Source organism: Terrapene carolina, unplaced genomic scaffold (genome assembly GCF_002925995.2).
Source record: "Terrapene carolina triunguis isolate 2854851 unplaced genomic scaffold, T_m_triunguis-2.0 Scaffold926, whole genome shotgun sequence".
NCBI classification, from domain to species: Eukaryota; Metazoa; Chordata; order Testudines; family Emydidae; genus Terrapene; species Terrapene triunguis.
In genome coordinates, this window is record NW_020665277.1 from 2,866,689 (window position 1) to 2,881,353 (window position 14,665).

Consider the following 14,665-nt stretch of genomic DNA (forward strand, 5'->3'; position numbering starts at 1 on the left):
CCTCCTCCTGATCAAAGACATGCTCCAAACAATCAACCAAACACACAATAAACCAACCACAAACTTTGTCACCCTTGTGCAGGGGCAGGGCCGGCTCCAGGGTTTTTGCCACCCCAATCGGCGCAAAAAAAAAAAAAAAAGCCGCGATAGTGATCTGCAGCGGCAATTCGGCAGGAGGTTCTTCACTCCAAGTGGGAGTGAGGAACCGTCTGCCGAATCGCTGGACCTGCTGCCTCTCTCCGGAGTGGCCGCCCCAAGCACCTGCTTGGCAAGCTGGTGCCTGGAGCCGGCCCTGTGCAGGGGCGGCTCTATATATTTTGCCACCCCAAGCACGGCAGGCAGGCTGCCTTCGGCGGCATGCCTGTGGGAGATCCGCCGGTCCCGCGGCTTTGGCGTCCCCGCCGCCGAATTGCCACCGAAGCCGCGGGACCGGCGGGCCTCTCGCAGGCATGCCGCCGAAGGCTCCCTGACTGCCGCCCCCAAAGCGACTGGCAGGTCGCCCCCCCCACAGCTTGCCGCCCCAGGCACATGCTTGGGGCGCTGGTGCCTGGAGCCACCCCTGCCCTTGTGTAACCTTCAGAGCCAGCCAGGGCCACTTCAGACATGCCTGTACAGTTAAACTCACAAAGAGGAACAAAAGAATCATCAAGCCAGGCCCAGGGCATATTCAGACCTGACTTACTCACTCTCTCTCTCTCACACACACACACACACACAAACTTCAGACAGGTTAATATTAAAAAACTTAAATTTTGTTGAACAATTTTTTTTACCATTTGGGGGTTTTTGAGCAGTGGGTCTGAATTTTTAATTTGTGAAAAAATTCTAAAAAACAGCAAAAGAATTCAAAAGCGTTTCACAACTACTCGTTTTCCAACTAGTTCTAATAAACACTAACAACATAGCAAATTAAAACCAAATAGCCACATGGTTTATTAATCACACAACTGGAATTCCATTGCGATTGCAGCCATGCACTGCAGGGCCCTGTGGCTGGACTCGGCGGGTGCATCTACACTGCAGCTGGGAGCGAGACTCCCGGCCCCGGATGACAGAGACACACACAAGCACTGAGCTAGCCTGCTAAAAATAGCAGTGTGGACATTATGGCCCAGGCTGGAGCTCAGGCTCTCCAGCCCGCCTTCATCCCTAGGTGTCAGAGTCCCAGCTCCAGGCCGAGCCGCGGCTGTCTACACAGCTGTCTTTACAGTGCTAGCCCAAGTCTGTGGAGTTGAGGCAGGAGGCTCGCTGCCACAGGCTCCAAAATGCTGTGCAGACAATCTGCCAACCTGGGCTGCAAGGCTCACCCCCAGCTACAGCGTAGACATGCCCTGACGTCCTGGCCAGGCCGTGAACGGTGAAGTCAGTCAGAAAATAGACTCAAATGAGGCAAATTTTCAGTCTTGCTTTTTTGGGAGGGTTTGTTTAAAATGTGTCCCAAAAACTGAGTACTAAACCCACACACGGCACTAGTGTAACACCAACAGACCCCAGTTGTTGTCGGGCGGGACTGAACCTGGGATCTCTGGAGCTTAGTGCATGAACCTGTATCGCATGAGCTAAAAGCCAATTGGCTGTTAGCTACAGGGTGACCAGATGTCCTGATTTTATAGGGATAGTCCCGATTTTGGGGTCTTTTTCTTATATAGTCTCCTATTACCCCCCACCCCCATCCCGATTTTTCACATTTGCTGTCTGGTCACCCTAGTTAACTAAGGCTGTACAGCAGACTCATTTATCTCTCTCTAAGTGGTCTCGGTGCCACTGGATGGGACAGACCACCCCACCCAGGTGTGTGGGTTACACGATCGCCTTCCATCAGAGCCTCACAAAGCGCTTTGCACTGTACAAACAGCAACCCGCATAACAGGAAGTGAGGAGAGCTGGTCAGGAAAAAATTCCCTCTTCTCCCCCAGAGGGAGAGGGGTTTGATAAAAAAATGAAAACCCCAAATCTAACACATTTTCACTTTAACACCCAAAAGTTTGTTTTTTTCCCCCAATGAAAACATGAAAATTTGTCAAAAATAAGTTTTAAATGAAAAACTAACCATTCTTTTTGACAAAATTTCAACCCCCTCTAGTAAGTATTACCCTGTGTTACTGAAGGGGGAATTGAAGCAGAGAAGTGAAGTAACTTCACTCAGAACTTGCCCAAGGTCTCGCAGTGAACCAGAGGACAGAACTGGAAACCCAGGAGTCATCTCAGGCTAGGTCTACACTACAGCGGGGGGTCGACCTAAGATACGCAACTTCAGCTACGTGAATAGCGTAGCTGAAGTTGCGTATTTTAGGTTGACTTACCTGGCTGTGAGGATGGCGGCAAGTCGACCGCTGCCGCGCCACCGTCGACTCCGCTGCCGCCTCTTGCCGCGGTGGATTTCCGGAGTCGACGGCAGAGCGATCAGGGATCGATTTTATCGCGTCTTTACTAGACGCGATAAGTCGATCCCCAATAGATCGATTGCTACCCGCCGATCCGGCGGGTAGTGAAGACGTGCCCTCAGTTCTTCGCTCTTCCCACTAAGCCATGCTGCATCCACCACTAGAATCATAGACTTTAAGGTCAGAAGGGACCATCATGATCATCTAGTCTGACCTCCTGCACATTGCAGGCCACAGAACCTCGCCCACTCCTGAAATATCCCCTAACCTCTGGCTGAGTTACTGAAGTCCTCAAATCATGGTTTAAAGATTTCAAGTTACAGAGAATTCACCATTTACACTAGTTTAAATCTGCAAGTTTAAACTAGTCCTATCTAAACTCTGTCTCCATTTCAGATGCTGGGAGTCAGCCTGTCTGACTGACCCTTACACTGGTGTTAATCCAGAGTAACCCCATTCATTTGCACCAGGGCAAAGCTGAGCAGAATCTTCCAAAGTGATCTTCAATCACTCAAAGTCTCCCTTACCTACCTGAACCATTGCAGAGAGCAATGAACAAACCTTTACATGGGGTTTTCAGAGCAGCAGCAGGCCACGGTCCTTTTTTTTCTTTTTCTTTTTCTTTTTTGTGCGACCAGAGAAGCCTGGACTTCCAGGCGGTGTGGGGTAAGAGCAGCCATGCCAGTTCACTGGCAGCTGCACCGGCTCTGCAAAGGCCGTTAGCCCTGCAGAGGGCCTCACAACTGGAGTGAGACATTTCCACTTCTAAATAGGGGTTGGCCAGGGCCACTTAACTGGACACTCAAGCCAACTGTCTCCTGCCCAGCTGTCTGCCAATGCCTTGGTACAGGTCCCAGGTCCAGTAGCTTCCTGCTGTGTATAAACCTTTGTTCCTAGTACTTGGCCTCTCCAGCCGTCATACAGGATAATTAAACCACAAGTGAAGGGAATTTGACACACGCTAGTGGGGAGAGCTCTCTGCATACCTGCCTCAAGGGAGGGCTGGCTGCGTGTTCCATCCAGCTCAGAGTAACACACCCCAGGGGAGACAGGGCCAGGCACAGGGAGAGAGCAAACCCAGGGAATGCAGAGCCAAACTGCGAAGACGAGAGGGGGGTGGGAGGGGGATATCCATGGCCTGTACCTGGGCTAGGGAACGGATTAGTGCACGGACAGAGGGTGGGGTGGGGAAGGAAGATCAGCAAAGCTGAGGGGATGTTTAATAGGAGAGTTTCAGCCATTTTAGGAGGTTGCTTCCAAATCTCCACCTCTCACACACTAGGAGCTGCCGTGAGGGTCTGGCTGATGGGCCAGTGCAGCCGGAAGGCTCTGGGCTAGGAAAGGCAGCTTGGAAATCACCCCGGGCATGCAGCGCTTTCCAAAGGAGCAGCAGAGAGCGCGAGCCCAGGGCCGGCCCTGGTTGTGCATACAGAGCGCACAGATAGAAGTGCGAGGACGGTCCCCAGGGCAGCAAGAGGGGCTAAGGTAGCAGTGACAGAAATGATTCAAGAATTGGGGAGTAGCTCTGAGGAGAAAGTCACATCCAGCCCCCCTGAAGGGGCCCAGCCAGAGGGTCCCCTCCGTGGGGAGGCACCATGCCCAGCCTGCTGTCTCAGGAGCGGCGGCCTGGAAAGCGTGTGCCGGTCCCGGCTCAGAGGAGCCTGTGCGCGTGGGCTGTTCATCAGATTCCACCCTCTGTAGCCTCTTCCTCCCTAGGGACCCACAGAGCATTAAACACACGAACCCCTGCAGCACCCGCGGGCCTGATCCTTTCCCGCTGTACTGGTGGGGAGGCAGCGGCAGAATGAGTGCCGTGGCAGAGCTGAGAGCCCAGGAGTCCTCTAAACCCTGGGCCTGCTATTTTATATGCCTCTCCCTGCAGACTCTCCCTGCTCCTCCCTCACACCAGCTGGCAAGGCACACAGGCAGGAGGATTCCAGCAGAATAGACAAGCCTGCGTTACCGCCTTTGCTGGATACTAGAAATCACCGAGCACGAGTTAGCACCGCTCTGCTACCACCACTCTCCCGGTGCTACCTGCTTCCCTAGGCCCGGCCTGAGCAGTACAGAGTCCCCGAAGCCAGCTGGCTGAGTCTGGCCTGTCGTGCTGTGAAGCCAGGGCCACCCAGAGGGGGGGGCAAGTGGGGCAATTTGCCCCAGGCCCCGGGCCCCACAGGGGCCCCCACGAGAATATAGTATTCTATAGTATTGCAACTTTTTTTTTATGGAAGGGGCCCCCAAAATTGCTTTGCCCCGGGCCCCCTGAATCCTCTGGGCAGCCCTGTGTGAAGCTGATGAGCAGCGCAGACACTGATGCTAGGATGAGCACAGCCTGCAGCTCCAGAGGGGATTCAGCAGTGCCCAATGTTCAGACACCTGGCGAGCATTCGCTGCTGAAACCAGGAGCACGGGGCTGGTGTAGATACACACTTCCATCAGGTTCGTTAAACTGACACAAGCTCCTGCCAAGGCAGAAGTGGCTTCAACCATTCTGGCTTGAGCTGGTTTAGGCAAAAGCAAGATCAGCCATTTCTAAACCGGTTCACGTGTCAGACAGAGGTGAAAGGGGGCCGGTTTGTGTCTAGACAACCCCTGAACTGGATCCAAGGGAGAGGCCAGAAGAAGAAAGAATTTACTCAGTACATTGCCCCAATTCCCCAGAAACCAAAGGCCTGTCTGAATAAGGCCTGATCAGCAAGGCTGAAGGTCCCTGTCCCTCACCAGCTCGGTCCCTCAGCTATGGCTAGATGGCTCAGAGCGGCTGCTAGAGACCAAACTGGGGCCTCTTTCCCCTCAGAGACCTGACCTCAGCCAGGGCAGGTCTGAACTCGTCTGATACTAGACAGAAGATGTGACCTCAGGGCCCAGACCCCCCCACATCCTCCAACAGAAACCCCGCAGGAGAGGAAAGGCTCTCCATTGACACGGGCACTTGCACACAACACTGCCCCCAAAATGGGAATGCGAGGGGTTTGTGCTAGGAAAACTAGAGCCCAAGAATTCCAGGAACCGTACAGACATAGGGAAGAGCATGCAGGTGTGGTTTGGGGCCTGAGCGACCCCTCGGCTCTCCCTGTGTTGTTTAAAGCATGCATTACTGGGTATTTCTCTGCTGCTGTTTAGGGGGCTTAGCTGATACCATTTATGTCCATGCAGGCAGAGGCCCTCATCTATGGGAACCAATTCCCCATTTCCCTGCGCCTGGTGCAGTCATTTACACCAGTGGAGAGTGAGTGGGGAATGTTACCGTGCCAATGTGGCAGTGGTTCCCACCCACGTTGCACTGGTCTAATCATCAGCCTGAGGTGCAGGGCCACGGGGAATTGGGCCCCAATGACTCCTGAGCACTAGCCAGTAGATGCCACGCTTGTGCTTTTGCTTATGGGGCTATCACGGGATCAGGGACTTTAAGGCAGGCCACTTTGTATGACCAGGCTCCACCATGTGGGCCAGCGCTCAGAGCAGCTCGGGGCAAAGCGTCTCTATTTCTGAACCCATCTGCCCTGTGAGTTCTGAGCCACAGGACACAAATGAAACATGGTTCAAGGATGGGGCCTGGTTGAAAATGTATACAGAAAATTGTGCTCTGCATTTCATAAAAAGACCTGGGGCTGTTGTGTAAGGATTCACGTCCCCTCTGGGCGAGGGAGCTGAATGCTAAGGCAGAAAGACAATTGGTCCATAGATCTATAAACATACTGCTGTTGACCCACAAGGCACAGTACGATCCCTGCACCCAAGAACCTACCATGTAAAAACAGTAAATTAGGAGTTCATGCACTGCTAAAACAGCATGTGTTTAAACTCAGTCTCTCCAACTTATATTGCAGTAGGGCCTAGTGGCCCCCCAATCCTGACCTGGTCCCATCACGTGAGGTGCTGTACAGACAGAGAACAAAACAGGCAGGCCCTGGCCCAAAGACCTTACAGTCTAGATGGACAGTAGTTGGTTTCAGAGAGCCCCTGATAGCAATGCCTGGAAAATCACCCCAAAAACTATACAAGGGGAACTAGATAAAAAGAACGAGATAGGTCCATCAATGGCTATTAGCCAGGATGGGCAGGGATGGTGTCCCTAGCCTCTATTTGCCAGAAGCTGGGAATGGGTGACAGGGGATGGATCACTTGATGATTCCCTGTTCTGTTCACTCCCTCTGGGGCAACCTGGCATTGGCCACTGTTGGAAGGATACTGGGCTGGATGGACCTTGGGTCTGACCCAGTAGGGCCGTTCTTATGTTCTTATGTTACAATGGTGTGTTTTCATTCATGGCGAGATTGAGCGGGACAGTGTAATGAACCCTTGCTTCCTTCCTACAGGTTCCCTGGGGACGGCGGGTCGTGTGTGCAATAAGCTGTCCCGTGGGACCGATGGCTGCGAGGTCATGTGCTGTGGCCGGGGCTATGACACCACCCGCGTCACGCGTATCACCAAGTGCGAGTGCAAGTTCCACTGGTGCTGCGCTGTGCGCTGCAAGGAGTGCGAGGACACTGTTGACGTGCACACGTGTAAAGCACCGAAGCGGGCCGAGTGGTTAGACCAAACCTGAGGAGACAGGAACCAGAGAGGGAAAAACAAACTCACGCACGACCCGTGCCCCATGGGCCATGGCATTCCGGGAGCTGTAGTTCAGCTGCATGGCTTTTATTTAATTAATTCTGCAAAGCACTAACGACAGGACTACATTTCCCAGGAGATACCGTGGACCCTTCCAACTGCTCAGCAAATCTGTCCCCTTCCCTAGAAGGAGTCTGCAATCATTGCTTAAACTGTGAAGCTTCCTCTGCCCATTGTCGTCTTGCCAAAGGTCAGTGCAGCTGCTTACGAACTTGAGACCGATCATCGGAACGTGGGTGACTGATCCCTGCGTGTCCCTAAAGAATTTTGTTGCTATCAATTAAATTTCACCAGGAAAACCAAAAAAAACCCCCCAAAACAACCGTCACCAACCTAGAGCAAACTATGAAATCCTTGCAGAAAGCTCTCTTTCTTTGCTTTGTTTTTTGCGAGGCCCAAGGAAGGATGTTGCAAAGCCACAAGGAACTCGATGGTCTCAAACAGACCCAGCACGTTAATGCACGGCTGCACTATAGACAGGAGCTGACAAGAGCAACTCTTTGTAAGTGGACTTTTCTTCCACTCCTCAATGAAGATGACAGGCAGAGTTGCAAATTGTCACCCAAAATCTGATTAACTACTAAAGGGGGGAAAAAATCCATAGAGAGAGAGAGAGAGAGAGAGAGAGAAAGAGAGCAAAGAGTCTGTGAAGAGACTGGTAGGTTTTAAAGTAAACTAATATAACAGTGGCTCTTTGTAAAACTCATTTGTATGTTGTGTATACTGCTTTATTATTTTAAGATAAAATTCATTATAAACCTATATCAGAAACCAACGCTCTTTGCTTTGTGCATTACTACACGTGTGACTGGGAGCGAGAGCTTCTCTTCACAGTCTCCAATATAGAAGCCGACCTGCTTCCCCACTCTGTTTAAAGCCTGTAGGCTGGCAGATGGTGCAGTCTTCCAGTGAAATTTCCACCACAACCCCCTGAAATGATCATTCTTGGCTTTCCATGAAGATCGTCAGCATGCCAGACATGTCCCACCAGAACAGAACAATAGTTTAGTTAGAGCTTCCTGTCTCTACCGCTGGCTGCCTTATAGGCAGGCAGTTCTCTGTGTAAGCCGCCTGACTGCACAGTGCTAGACCAAGTACTAGGTTAGCCTCCAGATCTTTGCTGAGTTGCTGAAACTTTATTATTGACCGAAATTCAAGTTGATAGAAAAAAATACTTGTTACCACCCCACACACACCACCCCTTGCCCCCCATCACCACAAGCCCTAAATTAGGCCTGGTCTACACACAGAAATTGCACCAACTACCTACGTTTCTGAATGAGTATAGTTCAATCGGCGCAGCCTTGGAGTGCAGAGAATTTGGTTTAAGGGTGCTTTACGTTGATTTGTTAGCCACTCTGAGCTGGTTTAAGACTTTCCTAACAAGCAGGTCGCACCAGTGTAACTAAACTGGTTCAGAAACCGATGTAGCTAACCCAATGTAATTTTTGCGTATAGACTGGCCCACCATTTGTGGTGTCCAACTCTCAAGAGTATGCACCCTTGCTTGGACAGTATTGTGCCTTAGGAGTTAACTGTAATTTAGTGTGTCCGATGCACATTCCCCTCCCGCCTGGTGGGTTTACAGTAGTGTATTTATTTACTGGGATACAGATATAGTTCGTTTTTGTGTCATTTTATACAAGTCCTTTAAAGGCAATATATATGAAATGCCATGATACTGAATCAAATGGTTAAGGATGCCTCTAAACTCTCCTCCCCAAGTTTGCTTCCCTATTTGCCCAGGGCGAGTCATGCTTGTTTGATGGCTGACTAAAGTGTGACTGGGTTTTCCATGATCAATCATTCTGCTGAAGGGCAGGTGAGTAAACGGTGTGCCTGAACCTGGACATTTTCATGCAAGTTTGCAAGGGTGTCATAAACCTAAAGCAACTGGAATGAAATCCAACTTCCCTGGAAACATGGCTCACTGGTTTCCATGGCAATGGACAATTCAACATTTACATTTTTTTCCATCTCAAAAAAAATTGGGGGGTCCTTTCTGCACCTCTTTGTATTTCCACCACGCCTAAGAGAACTGGGAAAACTCTCTGATGATTAGCCTCCTCTAGCACTAGGCAGTTAGAGATGCAGCCAGCAGAAGCGGGGCAGGGAGGGATTAAAGCAAAGGGATTTTTTTATGATTATTTTTAATCCATGCCTGTGCTGTTTCACGGCTCGGAATGAAGCTCCTGCTCTGGACTGTCATCTTACCCCGCTCTGCCTCGGGAGTTACTAGGCTGAAGTAGTGGGGGAACCAGCTTACCTAGACTCATCCCAGGAATCGAAACCGTTTGCTGGTGAGCCGAGCTGTGAATCCCTTCCTCTGCGTGGCAAGTTGGCGTGGGCTGCCCAGGGGTGGAAGGGGTTCCCCGTCTGGCCCTTGCTGAATCCTTTTCATATAGACAAGGTAATGAGCTGAAACTTGGAACTAGTCTTGTATGAAATGCAGTGGCAAAGGACTCGCCCCTCGGCCAGCCTAGAGGCCCAGAGCAGGGCCAGTGCAGCACTGGATGGGTTTGTGTGTGAACACGGACTAGAGGGGACATTTCATAGTACTACAAGATGGTACATCCAGTCTGTAACTGCAGCGCGTTACCAGCCCCTGCTGAACTCCTGTGATGGATGAAATTGCTTTCACCGTGTGCGCTGGGTTTCCACTGCCCAAAAGGCTGGTGCCTCCAGGCACTGATGTGTCCTTTAGACAGGCAGGACAAAGTCTTCTCTCAACCTTGCTTTATCAAGGCCAGATTTTAAACCTGCCTCTTCCAAAAGCCAGGCAGAGGCGCCTGAACACCTTCGCTTTGCGATCTTCACTCACGCGTTTCATCCCAGTTAAGAACAAGCCATTTCAGAAGCAGTTCCCTACCTGACAGGCACACAACAGCAGCAGATTCAGGGGCACACAACAATGTACGCACTGTGCACTGGAGCAGAGGCATTCACTTCTGCGAGGCCATGGTGCAGAGCCATTGTCCCCGGATCTCCTTTTTACTTAACTCTGGGCCTCGCAGCCAGCGGAGAGGGAGCAGAGGCGGTTTCCCTTTTGAACAGTGCTCATATTAGGTGTTAGAGGGCCCACCAGCAGCTCCCAGCCTCTCTCAGCTGATGCAAGGCTTTGGTTCAAGGTCAGGTTTGTTCATCTCAGAGATTTTGGTGCCTCCCCTTGGGCTCTCCAAACCCCTCTGGGTTTCCGACATTATGCAATTTTCACAGCGATTTGTTTCCTCTCCAAAGGGTGTTGGTGGAATTCCTGCAGGTGAAGGGGAGGAGAAGGGTTTGTACTCCACGCAGGGCATTTCAAAGCTGCTGTAGCAGACGTGTTCACCTGTGCAAGGTCTAATCTACCAGGAAGAGCGCCCCTCGTTTATCTTCATTACGGCCCCACCTGCCATCAATTTAAGACAAACTAAAAAAGAAAAAAAGAATCTCTGCAAGAAATCTGCCTTCCCTCCCGCTGGGTAATGCACACTGAATGGGCCAGAAAGGCCCCCAGTGCCCTCAGAGCTGAAGAAATGTTTCTTTCTCCCTGCAGACCTTTCGGGAGTGCTCCTCTGGCAGAAATACGATGTTGCGGGTTTACAGGTCCACCTGATGAATGATAAGACATGTGCTGCACCTTCATCATTAACTGCCATTAAAGCCTTGGAATATTTCTTCTCCCTGAACGCGAGTGTTCAATATTTTAAAGCCACGGAGAAAAAAGTCTTGCACAGCATCCAACAATGCTGGCAGGCTGCTTCAGCCACGGGTGTTTATTGGCTTTCCCTTCCTAGCTGCAAACCACACCAACTCTACACGGTTAACCTTGGGAAAGCGTCATTTCACAGTGTGACAGCAGCTGAAGGGGCAAGCCTCTCAAGCACTGGTAACTGTGGCCTTCCCCACCCCTGCATGATGGGGAATTAGAATGACACAGGGCAGTGGATTAAGGACGCCTGTTAGCAATTATTAAAGAAGCAGCTAGAGGCCCCAAGTGAGAGCAAGGCCCCATTGTGCTGAAGGCTGCACATATCTAGTGTGAGACACTCTCCGCCCCAAAGAACGTATAATCCTAAATAAACCAGGTAGACCAAGGATGAGAAAAAGGAAGTATTCTCCACGCTTCACAGGTGGGGAACTGAGGCATACAGCGACTAAGTGACTTGCCCAGGGTCACACAGGAGGTGTCTGTGGCAGAGTTAGGAACTGAAGCCAGATCTCCTGAATCCCACTCCAGTGCATCACAAGACCACCCTGCCTTTTTGTTTAGTTTCTTAGGCACGCCGTAGAAGAGGAAGGAAAAATCACAAGAGTCCAAATAAATGCAAATGAAACAATCCACCACTACCAATGTGTGCTGCTCCTAGGGGCATTACTGGAGATAGATGAAGGGGAATGAGCAGCCAGAGGCAAAATAATCATTATTTCTATAGGACATTACAGACAAAAGTCTCAATTCTGGCTCCAATAAGCTTACAATGCATGTTAGACACGAGATGGGGGAGGTGGATTTTTGTGCAAAATTAGGGAGTGACTTGTGTGCACAAGGGGCAGATAGGGGATGTGTCACTCCTCTGTCGGTGCTTACATCTGTTTAAACAGGGCAGGAGTGTGACCTCTGAGGGACTGGGAAAAGTCAGTCTGAGCTTTCACACACTCCCAATAAGGCAATAACAAGTTCCAGCTAATTTCGGATGAGCTGAGCCGGTTCTGTGAGAGGTGCTCACCGGGGGAAGAGAGAAACTGAGCAGGCAGGTGTGTGAACCAGTGCTGGAATACGTCTAGGAGATCACGGAGGTCGGGTGTTGGTGACTTGCACATAAGGCAGGAAATATTAAAGTTATCTTCTCCCTACAAAGGGGATCCTTAGCATGTGACAGACATTCATCCACCCGTACCGCACTGCACAGGATTATCCCCATCTTGCAGACAGCAAGACCAAAGCAGACGAGTTAAGGGCCAGATCTTCAGAAACACGGAGGCAGCACAACCCCAGCTGAAGCCAGTGGGAGCGGCAGGTGCTTAACACCTTTGAAAACTGGGCCTTGTGTGGCTTGCTCAAGGCCTCAGAGGGAGTCCAGGCAGGACTGCATGCACATCTCACACCTAGCAATGTAGAAATGTGTTCTTTTTTTCCAGCCATGCATGGGATAAGGCACAGGGCAGGCAGTGATGCCTGACACTTCCCCGGGTTTGAGTGGGTTGCTAGCATTAACAAAGGAGCTTGTATCAACAACACTGAAACACATCCAAAGTAGCACAGACAAGGACAGTGGCCCCGTGGAGTTAGCAGAGGGCTCACTCCTGGCTCTGCAACCAACTTGCTGTGCAGCCTTGGAGAACTCCCTTTGCCTCTCCACCCGTCTGTGACCACACAGAGGCCACTGTGAGACAGCTAATGTTTGCCCCGTGTTCTATCAGCAAAGAATTAGTCATTAAATATCTAGCAATTAGAAATAAGTTGGTTACATGGAACTACCTTCTCGTGCCTAATGTGGAGACTTTCCATTTGCAGGTCTAATGAAATTCAGACCTCCCTTGTGCTCTGCTACAAATGGGACCAACAAACTCCCCCTCCATTCACCACAAGCCTCCTTAGAAAGCAGATGTTTTCTATCTGTAAGAGCTTACTAAGGCTGGAGTCTTGTCAGAGGATACTCAATTCCACTCACTAACCTCTCTTAAGTGATCTGTGCTAAGTGTATGGAAAGCCCTCCATGGAAGATCGTGTGCTAATCATCCTGAAATTCACCAAGGCCTGTCTGAACCAAAAGACAAGGAGCAGAATTAATTGCTTTATGGGTTTCTGAATGGATGGCTGTGAGGCTGAGATCTTGGACAGGACACATAGTGGGGCTGGGTAAGAGGTAGGATGCAGTGCTTAATTTGTGCTGGGGCTTGCCAGGGCTGAGTCCCGGCACCTCTGGGCCTGGCAGGTGACAGCCCCGGCACCGCTGGGCTTGCTGCATCAGTTATGAATGTAAAAAAATTGCTTGAGCCTGGGCACCACTTTCATTACAAATGAAGCCCCGGTTGGATATCTCCTACGCTTCCAAATGGACGTAAATTGAGTACAGGATTTTCCTCCTCAGAAGCCGTGCCTGAGCGAGAGCCGGCACTGTGCCCTGACTACACAATGACCTGCTTTTCGTGGATAACACGGTGCTAGTTACAAGACATGGTTAAAGTCAGAAACAGGCACTTACGGAGAGCCAGGGGGCTGCTGCAATGTGCCCCAGCCCTGGAAGTGCCTCCTTGCTGCCATAGACCCATCAACAACGTGTACACTTAGCCAACAGCCCATGCTGTGCACGTCTCCTGTGTGTGTGCATGGACACAAGGAGCTCTGCTGACATACACATGCCAGCAGCCACTAGCTGTCACCTTGAGAGGGGGTACGCACCTGTGCTAGCCAAGCCGCCATGCTCCCCCACAGCAGGGACCACAGCGCCAAGCCCCAGGGTCAGATTTCTTGGGACATTTGTTGCATAACCTGTCGTGACCCACGTGGGAGGACTTTTTTGTTTTGTTTTGTTACAGCCTCCAAGTCCATTATTACTGAACATGAGACATGGGAGGCTGCCCCCGAGAGCAGTGGAGGAGGGGGAAGGGCAGGATTACGGCCCTGGAATCTCAGCTGATGACTCAGGACAAGAGAACGCACTAGTCACAGAGTCCGTTGTATGACTGATGATAGCCTACAGCGGGATTAGAGGGGAAATCTAGACAGCAGGGTGTTTCTGAGCCCAAGCTGTGGTTGCATAATTCAGAGGCTCTCAAGAGCAGAGGAACACATCACTGGACAAAGCTCCAGGGCTAGAGCCAGGAATTCACCAAACAAACAAGGAGCCAAAGACTAAAGAGAAGAGACCCCCTACAGAGAGAGACATTAACCCCACGGAAACAGTCGATTGATACAATGAATTATGGTAGAGACAGTGTGTTACACAGCATCCTCAGTGCACTGGCTCAGACAGGGTTCCTTAGATTTAAAAGGCCAGACTGAAGGGGAAGTGGCTCCGAGGAAGAGGCAAAGCTCCAAAGAGACGGGCAGCACTAGAGACAGCAACGCCCAGCTGCAAAGCCATCGGCAGCAGCGCACATGATGCCCTGACAGGGGAGGGAGGGAGGTTGGTTGGTGGCCAGAGGGGCGAAATGGGGACAGGGAAGCAGAGGGAATGGGTGGCAGGAGGCCGGGTGGAGTGAGACTGTAGAAGATTCGAGGTGGGAGTGGGTTTTTGCTGCCATTGTCTATATAACCCCAGAGTGGAGGGTACAGGGGCGATTTTGTCCGAAGGCCGCTCACCCTACACTGCAACCTGGATAAAGAACAGTGGACGCCAGCTGTCCAAAGGCAGATGAGATGCCAGTTCGTTCTTTTGAAGTGCAACATACATGGAAAGCTGGCGCTGCTCATAGGCTGCTGGGCAGGATTTTATACTGCACCTCTTCCTCACCCCCGTCTCTCTCTGCATCATCAGCAGCTGCACTGTCCTCTGGTCCCTCGGGAGAGGAAGCCCCTGCCTCTGCAGCCATTCCTATCCTGAAATCCTGGGAGTTATTCAACTTGGCTCCCACACCCCAGCACCAGATCCTAGCAAACTGGGGAGTGCTGCTCCTCTCCCCCAGCCCAGAAATGATAGGCTCAGTTCATTTATGCCTGTGAGAATCCGATAAGAGCA

The 14,665-nt window shown here is 51.1% G+C and overlaps 1 protein-coding gene across 1 annotated transcript in view; it reads left to right on the plus strand.

Moving 5' to 3' along the window:
• Positions 1-7,722, plus strand: part of WNT2B (Wnt family member 2B) — a 47,635-nt gene extending 39,913 nt beyond the window's left edge. The window contains exons 4-5 of the mRNA XM_026660987.2: positions 5,541-5,613; positions 6,704-7,722. Coding sequence (XP_026516772.1) covers positions 5,541-5,613; positions 6,704-6,933 — 303 coding nt within the window. The 3' untranslated portion in view covers positions 6,934-7,722. The remainder of the gene's footprint in view (positions 1-5,540; positions 5,614-6,703) is intronic.
• The last annotated feature ends 6,943 nt before the right edge of the window (positions 7,723-14,665 follow it).